Here is a 19,235-nt window from a genome sequence, read left to right as displayed (position 1 = left end):
CATAGAACTATTCTATGGGGTTGAGAATAGAGGAAATGGGCTGGCTAGAACAAATTGGAAAACCAGGGATGATCAGTAAACCAGTTGTGTATGGATGTAGCTCAGTGAAAACTTACATTGTCCCAGATCAAAATGTATAGTGACAACTCTGCCCTTCCAGCCTCATTTTGTTGTCATCGTCGCTCAACATTCTCGAAAAGGTCATCTACGAAATTCAACAGATGTGTTGTGTTGTAAGGGCCCCGGATGGCAGGGTGTTAGAGAACTCCATATTCACTTTATGGCTGCACACATGGTCACATTGCCTCCCCTCTGCCCAGGGATTTCCACAATGGCACGCTGCCCAATAATGTTGCGGACTCTTCCCCTACTTTTAGAGAGGTTAAATCCAGCTTCATCAACAAAGATGTATTCATGTGAGCTGTTGCTGGCATCAGCCTCTATTATCTACAATGAAAGGACAGAAATAAGCACACTGTACAGTAAAATGTTTGAACTTTGTATGTACACTACATCAGTATGAAACTTTTTACTGCATCATGACCTGATACTCATACCCTATGAGGCTGCAATGATCTTATCTGTACATATTGCAGCCATTGCCTCTTGATTCATAACAGGTCCAAGCAATGCCTCAGCCTCAAGACGCAACAGTTTCCAGTGGTACCATCTCTCTCTGTGTAGATGAAAATGGACTCCATAGTAAAAGGCCTACAAAGACCCCACTTCAAAGAGAGAAACACAGACAAACTTTGGAATTTTGTTGGCAATCCGCAGTCCTTCTGAGAAAATGTTTTTCAAACAGATAAAATCAAAACGATGCCTTTTTAGGAAATCACACCAACTGTGTGTTCACAGTAAACAAAATGAGGCTTTCAAATTACAGAATGTCATGCCTACATTGAAACATGGAGGAGGCTCAGTGATGGTTTTGCTTTTGCTCTGCAGCCTCACTGAATTTGTGCGGGACACAAGGGACTCAAGGGATGAAATATACAGTCCAGTGTCAGAGAGCTGTGTCTCAGTCACAGGTCATGGACCATCAAACACAAAACATGAATGATGCCCCAATGGATTGGCAATTAATTGCAGTGCCCTGTACTAATAATACCTTTTATTATTTCGAATACTTGGGGCATATCACTTCTTAATCTTTGCTTGCTTAAAACCCACAGTTTCCTGATCAAATACAGTTTAATGTAATCAAAAAAGGAAATGAAAGGCCATTTTCCACATGATCTGTCATTAAGGGATTTTTAGATGAGGTCTCAACATTGTCAGCAGTGCTACTATTTTGAGTCAAATTTAGTGTAATAAAAATAATAAAAGACTTCCTCAATTTTGACAAATGCATCTTCACAAGGAGTTTTTTGTACGACTCTTTATCACTGTGTGAAAGGAGTGCTATTGCCCTGTTGACAGTAATAATGTCCTGCATCTTCAGACTGGAAACAACTGATTGTTAGGGTGAAGCTGGTCCCAGAGTATTCAGCACTGAACCTTTCAGGAATTTCAGACATCCGGTTAGTACCCCACCATATTAGGAGCTGTGGAGCCTGGCCAGGTTTCTGAAGGTACCAGTTCACATCTTCGCTAACAGAGCTAGACGCCTTACAGTTGATGGACACTCTTTGTCCTAAACTCACAGACTGAACTGATGGAGACTGAGTCAGAACAATCTGACAGCTTGAGTCTGTGAACCAAAAGAGAGAAAGAGAGATTTACAGTGTGATATCTGATTGCAAACAAAAAAAAAAAGTTAATAAAAAAATAAGATTCAATGTTGCTGAACTGTTCATTATGTTTAATGAAGCTGCTGTAATTAAAACCTCTACCAACCATCTTCAGAACTCCTGACATTTTCTGAAAAACTTTTATTTTATTTTAATCTTCACTTCAAATCAAGTAAAGATAATGTTAAAATTAGAGAAACACCTCATGGAATCTAAAATGTCACTTCAGCAGACTTACCATGTGTAAGGAGCACTGCCATCCAAATCATAAGAGCCAAAGAAGTCATTGTGTTCATGTTTAAGTGGGCAATAGAATGAACAGGTTTTATAACTGAACAGAGATTATGTAAATTAGCTAACATATGCAAATGATGCTTAGTGAGGTGTTATGGGTGCTGAACGGAAATCTCACTGCAGGCGGGCTGAATCTCTGAGAGACAGTGTTCTGCAGACCTACACTAAGAGCACCCATGAATAAGAAACCTTAAAAAAACACACTTATAAAAGTTTGAGTATGACATGAGGAATGGTGTTATTCTGTTGAAGGCAAAACCTGAGAAAATATTGGGAACCAAAATTATAAATATGATGTAGTAGAAACCCACAATGGCCGGAATGGCTTTAGACCTCTCCAGTAAATACTACTAAGTACCTGATCATTGTTTTAGCTAATGCCGTGTGTTATAACAGTGATATGTGATTATTTTTATTCTGTTAGTTATTCAAGATGTCATAGAGGCAGCCATCTTACCAATGAGGTCCAAACATCCCTTTCTCCAGTCACACTTGCCAACTCATACTGTGAAACCCAATGCAAATATAATAAGATATACAGTAATCCTCCCAGCGAGACCTAGATCTTGACCAGGGTCTCCTCCTGTGTGCTCAGGCCTATAACACCTTCACAGGGTGGCATCCATATCAGATGCCCGAATCAACTCAGCTGGTTCCCCACAATGCAGAGGGTCAGCATCTCTCTTCTGAGCCTCTCCCGAATATCTGTGATTCTCACCCTATCTCTAAGAAAAATATGATCATTTTGAAAATGAACCACTTGTGTTGTATTAAGGTTGACTGGGACATTCGTCACTTGCTTTTAAGCTGATTATTTTAGAGGTGCTGAAGATTGCTACTGAAGGTGGGGACAGAACTTTAAGATCCACCAAAATCAAACTTCTTTACACTCTTTGAAATGAAGTACTACTACACTTTCATCTGATCATTCTGTGTACCCACTGTGTTCAATTTTGGGTTGCAGGAATTTGAGATTACCCCAGCACCATCAGGCCCAAAGCTGTACTCAGCCCTCAAACCAACCCAGGACTTGATGCCAGTCCATTGCAGGTCACATGTCCACTCACTCACTAGTTCTGGGCCAGTTTGGACTCATCGATGACCTTACATGCTAGAATATGTGAAGAAGAACAGAATTCCTGGTGAAAAACCAAACAGGCCTGAGGAGAACATGCAAACTAAACAAAGACATCAATCACAACTAGTGTCGTGGAATTCAGAGTCACGAGTACTAACCGTTGTGCTGCCCGAATGACTAATCTACAGAAGACAACAATACTCAGTCTTTAGAGAATTTGTAACCAAATTTTCATTTAATGATGAACAGCTTAGATCAACACACGTGATAAAATTTGATTTATCTCTCATGTTTGTCAATATAAAAGATATGCTGGGGAGCTTGTCTGATCTTTACTATAGATACATTTGAATCTTTGGACTGAGCTCTACACTGATATTTAATTTTCACAATTAAAAACACAACATGAATGGCCTACAGTCATGGAACTTTTTTTTTTCTGTTACTGAGTTGTCCAGAATAGATGCCACTGAATACATTGTACACTAATATACCGCTCAGTTCATAGTTGCTTCCCAGGTCCTCCCTGCGTGGAGTTTGCATGTTCTCCCCATGTCTGTGTGGGTTTCCTCCGGGTGCTCCAGTTTCCTCCCACAGTCCAAAGACATGCAGGTTAGGTGCATTGGCGATTCTAAATTGTCCCTAGTATGTGAGTCTACGTGCCCTGTGGTGGGCTGGCACCCTGCCCAGGGTTTGTTTCCTGCCTTGCGCCCTGTGTTGGCTGGGATTGGCTGGTGATTGGCTGGTGATTTGGGTCAGTATTGCAGGGCTCATGCCGCATGTCGTTGCCTACATTGGCAGCCCTACAATGCCATCGTGATTCTACATGGGTCCTTCCATTTGGTTCCAAGTGCTCTCATCTGCCTTGTGATTTGGGTGGGTGTTGCAGGCCCACCTTACATCACTGTCACAATTTTCCATGCTTTACTCCAGGCAGCCTATGTTGTCTCATCTGCCTTGTTCACTGCTTGGACATTTTATGCAACCTTAAACTTAACTTGGGCTCAGAGCTTGCATTATCTGCCTCACTTTCCCTAACTTTATGAGTTGATCCAAGCCAGGATCCTTAAGAAGACCTGAAAGTCGCTGCACACCTAGACTAATGGACTTTAGCAGCAGAGAAATATCTCCAAAGTGCTTCAGGAAAACAGCAAGCTGAAATAAAACTGGAAGTGGATGGGAAGGTTTAAGAACCTAGATATAACAAAACTATAACTTAAAATTCACATATTTACGTATAGTTTTGATGCACTGTATGTATGTTAGTTCAGGTTAGTATGAATTCAGCACACATACACGAGAAATGCTACTGGGGCTCCTTGATACCAACAGCAATATGCCTGCATAAAGCATCACTGTGACTGGAACTGTGAAGTCAGAAGTGTTTTTCTTTTTAATTTTCTTGATTTATAGCCATTGTGGTGTGTGTCCAGATCAAAATGTGTTTGTTTGTGTGTGTGTTTGTGTATTTATGTATTTATATACTTATCTATCTATTTATGTATTTATTTATTTAAAAAGCTAACATTATTTAACATTAGTTAAATTGGTGTTTCCATATCACAAAATAATATGATATATATATATATATCCATCCATCCATTTTCCAACCCGCTGAATCCAAACACAGGGTCACGGGGGTCTGCTGGAGCCAATCCCAGCCAACACAGGGCACAAGGCAGGAAACAATCCTGGGCAGGGTGCCAACCCACCGCAGGACACACACAAACACACCCACACACCAAGCACACACTAGGGCCAATTTAGAATCGCCAATCCACCTAACCTGCATGTCTTTGGACTGTGGGAGGAAACCGGAGCGCCTGGAGGAAACCCACGCAGACACGGGGAGAACATGCAAACTCCACGCAGGGAGGACCCGGGAAGCGAACCCGGGTCCCCAGATCACCCAACTGCGAGGCAGCAGTGCTACCCACTGCGCCACCGTGCCGCCCATATATATACAGTGGAACCGCGGGTCACGAATGTCTGGGACCATGTACAAATCGAGTTACGACCAAAAACTTCACCAAACTTTTGCATCTGTTCATGACCACACACTCGGGTGACGAACAAGCCAGTTTCCCTTCCGGTTCGTACGCGCCGATGATTTCCGCACGTGTTCAGTCTCTCCCTGTGCATTCCCTGTGCAGTGAGCAAGAGAGAGAGAGAGTGCGAGAGAGCAAGCGAGAGAGAGGAGGGCTGGCCGCATAAGGCAGAGAAGACAGTTAAAGAATGCACCAGGTTTGTTTTTAAAGAGACCGATTTGAGCATTGTTTTAACCTCGTTGTATTTAATGAAGACTTTTTTCTATTGGATTTTAACATCAACTTCACTTCTGCTTACAGCGATCGGTTCATAGCATGCATTATTGCAATGTTACTTTTCTTGGTTGTTTATTAAATTGCAGATTTTTCAAATGTTCATTTTTTCCCTGTGCATAAAACTCATTAAAAAAAAAGTGTTTACAGCGAGTGGTTCGTAAGGCTGTAGCGTGAACTCTTCCAATGTTACTTTTCTCTGTTCAAGGTTATCTCAGTGTTATTCAATGTTTTTACATTTAGTTTACTATTATGCTGTGCATTCTGTGGTGTAATTAACTATTTTTGTGCTTAAAAATCTTTAAAAAAATATATTTACATACAGTTCGTACGGTCCAGAATGGATTAATTGTGTTTACATACAATCCTATGGGGGAAATTACTTCGGGTCATGACCAAATCGGGTTACGACCAGAGTTTTGGAACAAATTATGGTTGTGACCCGAGGTTCCACTGTATACATATATATATATATTTATATTTATATTTTTTTAACATTAATAAGAACATGTCTAAATAAAAATAAATGTAACCATTGTATTCCTTGTTCTCTGAAACCCATCCAAACAATGCCTTGGTTATTTTTAAAGACAAGAGAATGACCTGAAAACATTAAAATGCAATTTAGATCATGGCTATAACTGTCTTTTTCAATTTCTTTGTTATCCACATAATATGATATTTTCAGACTTTTTTCTTAATTTTAGGATTTTTGCAGAGCCAGACTTTACTGCATCAACATGTTTGCAACTAGGAAACAGCCCTGGATAGGACATCTGTCAATCACAGGAATAATGGAGACGATGAACCCCTGGACGTCTATGATTTTCATCAGCTCAAGAACACAAAGCTCTATTGACCCCTAAGCCAAATGGCTGTGTGGCGCTACTGGGTACTCAGTGTTACACTACATGTTCAGAATTACTGAGATCTGATGATGGTGGAGTTGCTGTAAAAGTCTCTAAACTAAAATAATTTCTTTATGTAAATATCAGGATCTAAGAATTTTTTACATAGGAGCTAAATATACTTATGAAAATGCCTAAATTAAAAAAGTGTAGTTAGCATCTTTTTTGAAATGTTCAACAGTGCTTGCTTGAGGTGTTTGTGTTGATAAAAAAAAATAGGTTTGGTGTATAAAAATAAAAATCCACCCCTGCACTGCATTTATGATTCTTTCTATACATATTGAGAATGTAAGCACTCAAACATGGGAGTTAAGAATTTGAGAAATATACAGGAAAGACAATCCAAAAATACATGACGGTGCAAGATTGTAATGAGATTTGTATACAATTAAGAGGATTTTAAAAAGCATGGTAAAATATACTCCCTGTGGTGGGCTGGTGACCTGCCCGGGGTTTGTTTCCTGTCTTGTGCCCTGTGTTGGCTGGGATTGGCTCCAGCAGACCCCCGTGACCCTGTAGTTAGGATATAGCAGGTTGGATAATCGGTTTAAAAGATACTGAAATACTGATGTTATGTGTTTAAAAACAAAAGTGATAATGCACTCTAAATACGATCCATGAAACTCAGCATACATTATTATTTAGGGAGTCTTTTTATGTTCAGAAAACAGTGCCCAGCGTAAAATTAAAACTTAAAATGAAGAGCATGCATTTTGAATTGCAAATGAATGCTAAACATGAAAAGTGACTTGATTTTCATTTTCCATCTGTACGTTCTTTACAGATTGCTGGGATAAGAAAGTCAGTAACATAATAAAGGCTTCAAATATTCTTATAAATAAGTAACATTTCTGGATTAAAAAAGGCAGAACCTGGGAATTAACAACGTAATTAAATAAGGGGGGAGTCCACTCAGTAGCAGACATTTCTTGGTATGAAAACCTGCATCAACAGGAGACCTGAGCATGAAGTAGATCCCACCTTGTATTCTATAAAGTGTTCATTTCTCCACTGGGCATTCTGATTCCTTGATCAGGAATGTGGCAGTTCAAGTGACACCAGGCACAGCACAATTTCCTAATGTTTTCATTAAGAAAGTTTATGTTTTGGTAAAGATGTGGCTGAAAATATTGTTATCCTTTTAATGTTTTTAAAAGATTATCACAGGTGTATTCAATCTTGCAATTATTGATTCAGCCCATTTAACTCCTTCCACTGTTTTATGAAAAACAGAGAGTTGTCCAAGGAGGCAAGACATATGGCAATAGCTAAGTATGGTCAAACGTAAAGGTGACAAGACAATCTCGAGAGGGTGTGATGTTCCTGTTGCCAATAGTTTAAAACAAGTTTAAGGCCCATGCACTGTAGCCAGTATCCCAGGATGAATAAAAACTGACCCACGATTGAAGAGAAGGACTGTTTGAATGGTGGATAAAGAACCAAAGAAAAGTTAGAAGTTAGAGGTTGGAAGTTAGAAGAACTGATTATTTGTAGTGATCCCTTCAAGCAGACTTTTAATGATTATAACAGGTGTCTTTAATCTTGTAACCACTCATTCAGCCCATTTAAATGGAGAAAACAACTTACTGAACCGTTTTGTGAGAAGAAAAAACAAAGAGTTGTCCAAGAAGGCAAGAGAGACAACAACAGCCAAGTACAGCCAAATGTACCGTAAAAGCAACAAGACCATGTCCAAAAGGCTTGATGTTTCTGTTGGAAATATGACACTGTAGCCAACATTCCTGGATGTGGCCACACAAGAAAAACGGACCCAGGATTGAAGAGAAGGACTGTTTGAATGGTGAAGAAACAACCAAATAAAACTACAAAACAGGCCCAAGCCTCACTTTCAAGCTATAGATGCAAAATTTTCATGGTTGCACCATCTGTCTCTTTGTAGATGAAAACAGTCTCCATGGTAATAGACCTAGAAAGACCCCACATCTAAGAGAGAAACACAAACCAGCTCTGGACTTTTTGCCACAATGTATGGTGACAAACCACAGTCCTTCTAAGAAAATGTCCTTCAAACAGATAAAACAAAAAGGCCTTTTTGGGAAATCACACCGTTTGTTCACAGTCAACAAAATGAAGCCTTCAAAGTACAGAACACCATCCCTATCATGAAACATGGAGGAAGCTCAGTGAAGTTTTGAGGTTGCTCTGCAGCCTCATCGAATTTGTGCAGGACACCAATAAAATCAGGGCATTGTGATGAAATATACAGCCCAGTGTCAGAGAGATGTGTCTCCCTCCAGCTTGATAATGCCCCGAGGCATACCTCAAGTCTATACATAAATTTATTACCTGGCCCTTTTCACAGACATTCATCCACTCGGAGCTAATTTAAAATACTAGTTAATCTAAAATGACATCTTCAGGGATGTGGGAGGATAACTTGAAGAAAAACCCCATGCAGTCACCAGGAGAACATGTATACTCCACGTAAATAGCCAACAGGCAAGACATTTGAACTGGAGCAGAAAGTATCAATAACCACTGTGCCACTATATGACCGCCCTAGAAATTGTGTGCAATATCCATCCATCCATTTTCCAACCCGCTGAATCCAAACACAGGGTCACAGGGGTCTGCTGGAGCCAATCCCAGCCAACACAGGGTACAAGGCAGGAACCAATCCCGGGCAGGGTGCCAACCCACCGCAGGACACACACACACACACACACACACACCCACCAAGCACACACTAGGGCCAATTTAGAATCGCCAATCTACCTAACCTGCATGTCTTTGGACTGTGGGAGGAAACCGGAGCACCCGGAGGAAACCCACGCAGACACGGGGAGAACATGCAAAATCCACGCAGGGAGGACCTGGGAAGCGAACCCAGGTCCCCAGGTCTTCCAACTGCAAGCAGCAGCGCTATCCGTGCCGCCCTGCGCACAATATGCTGATCATAATATTAAATCATGATACTGTGGAGACAATGACACTTAAGTGTACAAATAGGTTACATAAAATAGATGATTGCAGTTGATAGGCACTCTTTGTCCTAAACTCCAAAACTGGCCTGATGGAGACTGAGTCAGAACAATCTGATGAATTAATTTATTAATTAACTGTAGAAACACAAATTATCTTGTTTTCACTATTATATGAAAGATGTTTAATGTTCTGGCAATGTAATGGCACAGCAAGGAGCATTGCTCTGCTAATGTTTGGTTTCTTAGTGCAGCTCCCACATTGAGTTAATTTTGCATGAAGTTTGTTCAGAGTTTCAGTAGTATTGCTACGAGGATTCTGACTGCTTTCCAAATGTTGTTATGCCTTCTGACAACTACAGTTGAGCTCATAAATTGTGGCAATAGATTAAGGGCAATGAAAATAAACCCCTCGGGCCTGTACACATTGTGCTATATAACCTAACATTTTGTTAGCTTTCTTAACGTCTTCTCAACACTGCCTGAAGGTGGTTGTGTGGAGTCTACTACGAGTCCTAAATCCTTCTTATAAGGTGTAGTTTTGATTTTCAGACCTCCCATTGTATATTCAAACTTAACATTTTAATTCCTACATGCAATACTTTATATTTGCTGACAGTAAATGTCATCTGCCACAAATTTGCCAAAGCTTCTTCTGTAATGATTCAATTAATTCCAGATTATCTGCCAATCCACCTAGCTTGGTATCATCTGCAAATTTAATCAGCCTGTTACTTATATTCTTATCCAAATCATTTCTATATTAAAAATAGCAGCGGCCCTAGCATTGACCCCAGTGGAACACCACTCTTAACATCGGCCATTTCTGATATGGGGTTCCTCACACAATAACCCTCTGCTTCCTGTGTCTGAGGAAATTTTGCACCCATCTACAAACAATATCCTTCTTATGTTAGGTAATTTGAGGCTGATGACTGCAGATATTCAATGACAGACACTGAGGCCAGAAGTTATGTTAACTTTTTACTAAGAATGTTTTCTGTAACCACTTGTCCAAGATATCGCTTAACCCCACTGTGGCGCCCCCTGCTGCCTGGGAATACTACCAATAATTATTACATTAATTTCAATACGTAACAACCCTGAACTCCCACTTCTTTTAGTTTGATACCTACCTGTCATGTGGTACTTTATGAAATGCATTTTGAAACTCAAGATAAATAATATCATATGCTCCACTTTGATCATGCCCTTTTGTTGAAGCTCAGCCTCAATAACTCTCATTGGGTGTTCGACACTCAATAAGAAGTGCTTCAGGCAGTTGATACATTCTCCTCCATTGGCACGTTCTCAGTATAGTCAGTCCTTCATTGGTTTGATATGCTATTATGCAAAAAAAAAAGCTCCTCTTGAAACGTTCACTCAGATTAGTCGTTCTATTTAGGATGCATTGCTCTCATCACTTCTATTATTGTATTACTAAGTGACTGAGCTTTGAACATGAAATGCTGTTTTGTTTTACAGCCCTGCTTCTTAAGGTGATTGTTGTGAAGATTTACTGTAACAGGAGTTGACAGTGGATGGTCTCTTTGTGCTTTATCTTCTGTTGCATTTACAGCACCAGGTGATACCTCCATTCTCCTCCTTCATGGATTTTGAGTGAAATCATTTCACACTTTTGTAATTGCACTCATTTCCTTTTCTATTTCTATGTGTTACCTTAACATATGGGTTGGGAGCTGGTGTTAAGATGGTCTATTTCTCCCATTGGTCTGAAGCATGGCTGTTTGGAATTGGCTTGGATCGGAAGCTTTTAAGTACCATGATGTCCTATTGGCTCTAGGGGTTGGACAGAACATCTATAAATGTACGTGCTTAACCTCACAATCTCTCTCTCTTGCTAACCTGTGATGATGAAGACAACACAATGAAGAGCACAGCTTAGCAGCCATATTGACCAGGCTTAAGGCCTGTTCTGAAGAAAGCTTAGCACCAATGATGCCTTAACTAGAGACATTTAAATAACTACAAGTCTGTGTGCCGCCTGAACTAAATATCACCATTTAATCAGTTTGTATGGTTGCCAATATTCAAATGTACTTTGCATTTTGTTATTATTTATGAATATTATCAGTAATACATTATTTTATGTGTAACTTAACTCCTGCTTGTCTTTTTACTACATCTAATTGCCTGAGGTTATAGATATAGAAGGGAAGGTGGGGATAAGTTATATACAATAATACCTTATAAACAGTGTTAAGTCTGTGAGATTAGGCATTCTGACAAAGGCTACATATTAATAATACAATAAGCGGCTGTTGTATGTAAAGTGCTTTATAAATAAAGTTGACTTGACTTGACTAGAGCAATATATTACTCTACCAAGACCAAACAGTTGCTTTTTTGCAAGAATCAATAACTTTAACTTAGGGGTGGCTTTTTATTCAAGCTACTCTTTTAGAGTTCTACAAATATATGAATGAGTTGTGAGTGGTTTGACACCTTTGTCCCTAGTTCTGCCTAAATTGGTGAGATGTACAGTAATGATGGACTGTCTTAACTATTAGTGATGATTCTAGCTTTGTACCTGACGATATGGAAAGGAGGCTTCGATAAATATACAACAGAAGTAGAAGAAAAAGAAGAATTAGAAAATAGATCAATGGGCAAATTGATGTTTTACATTGAAGAGCAATAAAATATGTAAAGGTAGCTGGAAGCAAAACCCTCAAGTAATAAGTTTTGATATATTAAAATGTTGGTTTAAAATACACTTGAACAATGACATTTAAAAAATGAAGAATCATATAAAAAAATGTCTGCCAGTTATTATTCTTAAAACAATTGTGTTAATGCTGTGGGATCTTGCCCTGCAGACCAAACAACAGAATTGTAAGAAGTACCATAAACAGTTCAGTGGGCCTCTTTGTCAGTAATGCTGTCTGGAAAGGCTTGCTGGAGGATCAGCTGAAGATCCTCTGTGATATCGCTGTCTCACCTTGTTAAACATAAACTACACAAGATATGACTGAAGCTCTTCATGAACCTTGTCTGTTCGGTGCTCTACTCTAATAAGTCATGGCACCCTGTTCGGTTTAACATGTTACAATTATATAAGTAAAAATATCCTGTAACCCACCCCAACATAATGTAATATAATATACAGTAATGTCCAAGTAGATAGATAGATAGATAGATAGATAGTAGATAGATAGATAGATAGATAGATAGATAGATAGATAGATAGTAGATAGATAGACAGACAGACAGACAGACAGACAGATAGATAGATAGATAGATAGATAGATAGATAGATAGATAGATAGATAGATAGATAGATAGATAGATAGATAGATAGATAGATAGATAGATAGATAGATAGATAGATAGATAGATAGATAGATAGATAGATAGATAGATAGTAGATAGATAGATAGATAGATACTTTATTAATCCCAAGGGGAAATTCACAAGTAGCACTTGACACTGGCATCAGTTTAATATAGGGCCTATAAAAATAAGAACATATTAAAGCATTCCTATGGATTACACTTAAGGAATTTAATTTATTATCGTTTTTTGATGGAATCCAACTGTACCCATCACAGTTATCCCTCCTCAGAGATTCAAACTCAAAAACATAAAGTCAAGACTTCACAACAAAGTTTACAAATGACAACAGCCCTTCTGAGGGGACTTCAGTATGACGGGTGGCTTCCATCGCTGATGTCTCTTGCAACAAACAGCAAAGAATCAAATGTTCTCTGTGTGGAGTTTTATTGGGATCAAAACATTTGTGTGCTTCTGGGATTTCTGTTTCTGTTTTTGAGTTTTTGGCATTTAGGTTTGTATAATTAAGTGCTGGTTTTTTTAGATTTTGAGGCTTGACCATTCCTTCAGTTCTAAGTTATTTTTTTTTATTATTAAATCCCATAAAATGCTTATGTTGTTGATTATGTTCTGTTTTGAGAACTAACATCTCTTTGATGTTTTTCTTTCTATTGATTAAATTATTTATTAATATTTTCATTTGTTTTTCTGCATAAATTGTCCTTTAATTATATCCTTAAATAAGACAGACGGATAAAGAGTTGGGGTCCAAAGGGATGACTTGTTCTGCTTGGCCAGAAATCACATTGTGTTTATTAAACTTATTGCTCAATAAATATATAAAGAAGTTATGTATTTTGTAAATTTCTTTTGTTTTTTACTTTTCACCTTCCTATATAAGTTAATCGCATTGCTGGTATTGGCCAGTGCTTCGTTTGTTATAAGTTTCTTGTGATGCTTTTACTGTGTACTTTAATTATTAATCCCTGATATTGTTTTGTAATCTTGTTAATTCTGAACAGCACCTTGTGATGGCACGCACTGTTAATGCTGCTATTTAAAATAAGGTTATGTAATGGACTAGTTGCCTGTCTTTGACTGTTTTTTTTTACCTGTTTTCAGTGTTGCAGGGATCTTCTCCAGCTCACCCAAGACCCTCATCTGGTTTAATTGTGTCTGAAAATGAGGATGAAATGAGATTAGGTAGGTTGAAGGATGAATTAATAAATAAATGGAAAATTATTCTATTGAACTCTACATGGCCAGAGTCTATATAAGGAACAGAAACAATGAAGCAGTAGCACTAAGGATTAAATGTTTCCATTTTAAAATGATAATCTTTTATCTGTTTGTTTAATTTTCATTTATTTTCAGTATTGTTAATTAAATGTAATACAATAAAAATATGTTATTGGTGTGTCATTGCCTGATTAAATCATTCATAAAACTGCTTTTATTCCTGTCAGTTAAGTTTGGGAAGACAATATTAATGTGAATACTTTGACTTTGACTGTTAACCAGTGAGTTTAAATTTTAGATTTATTCATGAAGTTTCAATATAAACAAATTAGCTCTTACCAAACACATCTGTCATTCATTATTTTATGAGAGGTAGTGAGGAAATAATTGTGTTTTCAACAGACTTCAGCATGTTCAGAGTGGTAGCTTGACCCTCAACACAGGCTCTCCACAGGATATTGTGCTGAGCCCCCATTTGTACTCCATGTTCACTTCTGAATTTGTGGCCAGTCACAGCTCCAACTCCATCATCAAATGTGCTGATGACACCAGCATCGTCAGCCTGATTACTAACAACAATAAAATGGTTTACAGAGAAAAGGTGTCCTGCTGACTTGGTGGTGCCAGGTCAATAATCTCACCCTTAATGTCAGCAAAGCTAAGGAGCTGCTCAGAGACTTGAGTAAACAGAAGATGCACCACACATCTCAGAGGATGCTGGAAACATGGTGAACAGTTTTAAATATCTTGAAATAACCATAAAGGATGAAATGAAGAAGACAGAACAATTTGTCTCCTGTCAGTAAAGATGAGCAGTGCCCCTACTTCACCAGATATCTGAGGGCAGGTTGCATTTCTCCATCTGTCCTCACTGACATCTAACACATGCACAGTGGAGTCTGAATTGTAATACAAAAACATGACAATAAACTTGACTTGACTTAAATAAGTTGGGTTTCAGGGCTTAATTTACATCTCATTATTTCTTATCCTGTATTGTTAACTAACTTTTCAACCACATTTATTTTTGTTAAATGTTCAGTCAAATATACTGATCCTTTTAAATTTATACAATCAACAGCCAGTTTAAATAAAAAAAAAGATTTGTGTGAAAAAAAATCTACCAATTTTTGCTTTTTACTTTCCTGTAGTAGTCCTTGTATGTTCCAAAATTAAAAAAAAAAGCTTTAAACCAAAGAGTGTGCAGAGAGTGCAAAGAATCACAAATGCTGTTGTCCTACTTGTTCTGACTTACAGAGCACTCATATTGTTACATGAGGAGTGCAGGCAGCACAAGTGACATCAGGCCACCATCTGAACCTGTGACTGTGCAGATGATTCCTTATTCAGTTGGTCACACTAAACAAAATGAATCTAAACAGTGGAATCACAGATTTCTCTAAGGCAGATTTTCTGTGCTCTGTATTTTTTTTTTTCATTTTAAATTTTCAGTAAGGTTGCTCCTCTTTGGTTTTGCTCTTAACTCACATTCACTTGTTTCAGTTCATTGGTTTCTGCATTAAGTCACATCTCAGTGTGTCAGTTTCACACCTGCAGACATGACAGCAGCTCAGTGAGGTTTTTGTATGAGTCTCAATCACTGTGTGGTAAGCTGCTGCCCTGCTGACAGTAGTAATGACCGGCGTCTTCAGGCTGCACTCCATTAATGGTCAAACTGAATGAAGTTCCTGACCCGCTGCCACTGAAGCGACTCGGGGTGTCACCATAGCGAGTGCTCGCGCTATAGATCAGTAGTTTAGGAGTTTGTCCAGGTCTCTGCTGGTACCAGGCCATGGCAGCACCCACACTACTCCCAGTAGTACAAGTGAAGGTGACGCTCCCTCCAGGAGGAACTGACTTTGGTGCTGATGGTTGATTCACAGAAATCTGACATACTGAATCTACAGAAAAAAGAAAAAAAATCAAAGATATAATCAGGTAAGTCAAGAAAAACAGTAATCATATGTTAGTAACTGTAAAATTTAGATTTAAAACTTATTATTCTTTTTCTTCTTTTTTTCACTTAATATAAAAGTTGTTTACCTTGAATGAAGGCTATGAAGACAGAAAGCAGAACCAGTGCAGTCATGGTGGCTGTAGATTCTGAGTGTGTTTCCTTCAGGAAATTATAAATGCAATCAGAGTGCTGAACTGAGATGGGCGTCACTAAGGGGGGCGTCTTTATGCAAACTGACCACCGCACTGCACCTGCAGACAGACAAGAAAGGAAGATGATTGCTGAGCTTTGATGAATGTGCTCACTTGACCAACATATATATTACAGATTGATATTAAGGTTCAGCTCAAAGTCCACAACCTTGTTAGTTGTCAATGAAAATTAAAAACAAGCCCTGAATGCTTTTAATTCTTTAGATGGCCCAGAGGTGAGTGTGCTGCTTCACAGCTTGGAGGACTCGAGTTCCATTTCCAGGCCGTCTGTATGGAGTTTTCACTTTCTCCTTGTGTTCTGTTAGTTTTCTCCCAAGCACTGAGGTTTCCACGATCTACCCAGTTACATTGACTGCCAAGTGTAAATGGGTTGACATCTTGATAGAGGCTAGCTCCTTCTTTAATGTATTGCATTGGGAAGCAGACTTCAGCTCCTTGAAAAACAAGAAACAGACAAAGGAATTGGGATAGACAGGTAAAGTGCAGAGGATACAAAAGGGTGACAAAAAAGCTAATCTCTTAAATGACAAATAATAATTATCCAAATGTTGGCTTATTTCACAGCCTCCAGTAGCAGTGGACAAACATAAATAATAAAAAAAATCTCACAATTATTCTAAGCAAAGTCAGAGAACAACTACAATAAAAGTGTAAAAGGTCAGTCAGAGATCAGACTTGGCACAAGGAGAGTTAAGTTTGGTGGATCTCATCAGCCTGATGAAACGACAGAAATGGGTGACGTACTGTGACTAGTGCAGTGGAGCTCTCTGTGACTGTCACTGTTTACTCAGATGTGTAGGAGGGTCTCGGGTCATGTCAAAATTCGGGAACAAGTTTAAATTCTTGGCATGAGCTTTAGTCATTTATTCATCATCTACAGAATGTGTGTTTGCTGGAGACTTTTTCTCACTTGCTGTGTGTGTTACTGACTTTACATGTAAACCATAAGACACTGAACAGTTTTATGTTAGTGTTAAAATGTTAATTCTGTATGTTTGAATTAGATATGTGAAATGATCTTACATCTACTGAAATTGCATTTCACCATATACTGTAAAGCTAAAAATAATATTTTCATAACTGGCAAAAATTTTCTATAGTCAAAAACATCTCAGTTTGTTATACGAGCTACAGTGCAATTGTTTGTTTATTATGAATACCAGGAGGGTGGCAAAGTGGCACATATGACATTTTTACTTAATATATAATCCTTTACAATGTATTACAAGTATATACAGTAATTTTATTGCTAAATTGAGAGCTGCCACTGACATAAATCACTCCTGAAAAGATACTTAAAAAATCCTCCAGCACTGTTACACCATGAAAGACCCAAAGAGTGTCTGATCTAAAGAAAACACGTCAGAGAGCTGAGCTTAAATGGAGAAAAACTAAATTGGTTGTTAACTATGAAATAACAGAATACAACAACATAGTTCATCTTGAGAGGTGGTGCTACTTCTCTAAAATTATAAATAACAATGTTGGTAATCCAAGAGTTTGATTCTCTACTATTGGTTGTTTGCTAAACCCAGGTCACTCAATGGAATGCCTCAACAAAAACTTACAGGGAAACTTGTGAGGCTTTTGCTATAGTTTTTAATCACAAAATTAATGATATTAGAAATAATATAGTACATCCCTCCAATAATGATCCTATTAAATCCTGATATTCAGTTTTAAGCAAATTAAATTCTTTCACCAGGATAGATTTACCCAATCTATATAGAATAATTTCTCAAATAAAACCCTCCACCTGCATCCTTAACCCAATACCAACAAGCTTTTTTAAAGAAGTTTCTGGAATGCTAACTGATAGTATTCTTGACATAGTAAACATCATTAGATACAGGAGTCTTCCCAGAGTGTCTTAAGACTGCCGTTGTTAAACCATTGCTCAAAAAAATAATCTTGACTCCTCTGTTTTTGGCAATTTTAGGCCTGTTTCTAACCTGCCTTGTGACAATGCGGGTTCCACTCCATGCTCCCATCTTCCTTCTGGGAGTTCTTGAACCCTACACTGTTGGTAATGTTACCGATGAGCTGCACAGTGAGGCACAAACAATGAAGCAAGGGGATGGTGCAAAATGTGCAAAGTGCTTTTATTAAAACCAACAAACTCAAAATCAAAATGTCCATAATAAAGTGCAGTGCTTTAAATTTCTCCAAATAAATAATCCAATAAAATTCTGTGACTTGTGGAGGTTAAAAAACACACTAGAAAAAATCCTTTAAAAACAACGAGGTTAAAACAATGGCAGGAAGCCGTCCTTTTAAAAAACAAATCCTGGTGCTTTTCTACTGGTGACTCCACTGCTTCTCCTGTCCAGGCTGTGCAGCAGGGCAGTCACCCCACCTGCAGCTGACCTTTCTGCCTTCTGCTGCTGCTCTGATCACCTCGCTAATCCCTGGCTCCAGTGGGCTTCACCAGACGTCACTTGGGCTCCCCAGCAACCAGGGCACTCATGCTGAGGCTTTCCTGTCCCAAGTCCTGACTCCTGCTGCCTTCTCGGCTTTATGCGGCAAGCCATCCTCCTTCCGGTCACTTCCGCTCCTCACTAAATGCTCAGCGTGAGCGACCACAATCGACTGCTCCCGGGGTGCCAGCCAAACACCCAGGCTCACTGCTCAGCTACACCTTCGCTCGTTCATGCACTGGCTTTCTCCTCCCTGCTTCCTGCCTTCTCAACGTCCATCCATTTTTTTTCTCTTTTTTTCCGTCCATTTTTTATTTTTCTTCCCTCCTTTTAGCCACCTCGAGCTTCTATTTATCACGGGGATGTGTATCAAGTGTGGCAAATAGCAGCTCCCGGCAACAATTACGGATGCGGACGACTCCTCACCTGTGCACTTAAGCGAGAACCGCCCGCATCACGAATCCCCCCGGGAACAGCTTCGGCCGCACATGCCACTCCCCCTCTCTAATTTGCGAGTGCGGCAATTATTTATTTTAAAAAAGTGGCCTTTCTGACGTGAGGTGTGGACCTGCTACACCACATGCCTTTCTTCAGTGAAAATCCTAGAAAAGGCAGTCATTATGCAGCTAAATGATCACTTGAATAAACATGCTATTCTTGATTTAGTCGGGTTTTAGAATAACTGCACTCGTTAAAGTGGTAAATGACTTGCGGGTAAATGTAGACAGAGGCCATTTATTTGATCTCATCCTCTTAGATCTGAGTGCCGCATTTGATACCAGTGATCAGAATATTCTTATAAATCGACTCAGTCAGTGGGTGGGTCTCTCTGGCAGTGTC

At 38.9% G+C, this 19,235-nt stretch overlaps 1 gene segment (V, D, J or C); it reads right to left on the bottom strand.

The window, feature by feature from the left end:
* Window positions 1–15,387: 15,387 nt before the first annotated feature.
* Window positions 15,388–16,115, bottom strand: LOC114642677 (immunoglobulin kappa variable 1-27-like). The segment is given in 2 exon segments: window positions 15,388–15,710; window positions 15,853–16,115. Coding segments are annotated over 2 exon segments (354 nt in total).
* Between the last annotated feature and the right edge of the window lie 3,120 nt (window positions 16,116–19,235).

Source organism: Erpetoichthys calabaricus, unplaced genomic scaffold, assembly GCF_900747795.2.
Source record: "Erpetoichthys calabaricus unplaced genomic scaffold, fErpCal1.3, whole genome shotgun sequence".
NCBI lineage: Eukaryota > Metazoa > Chordata > Cladistia > Polypteriformes > Polypteridae > Erpetoichthys > Erpetoichthys calabaricus.
This window is presented reverse-complemented; position numbering and strand designations above follow the sequence as displayed.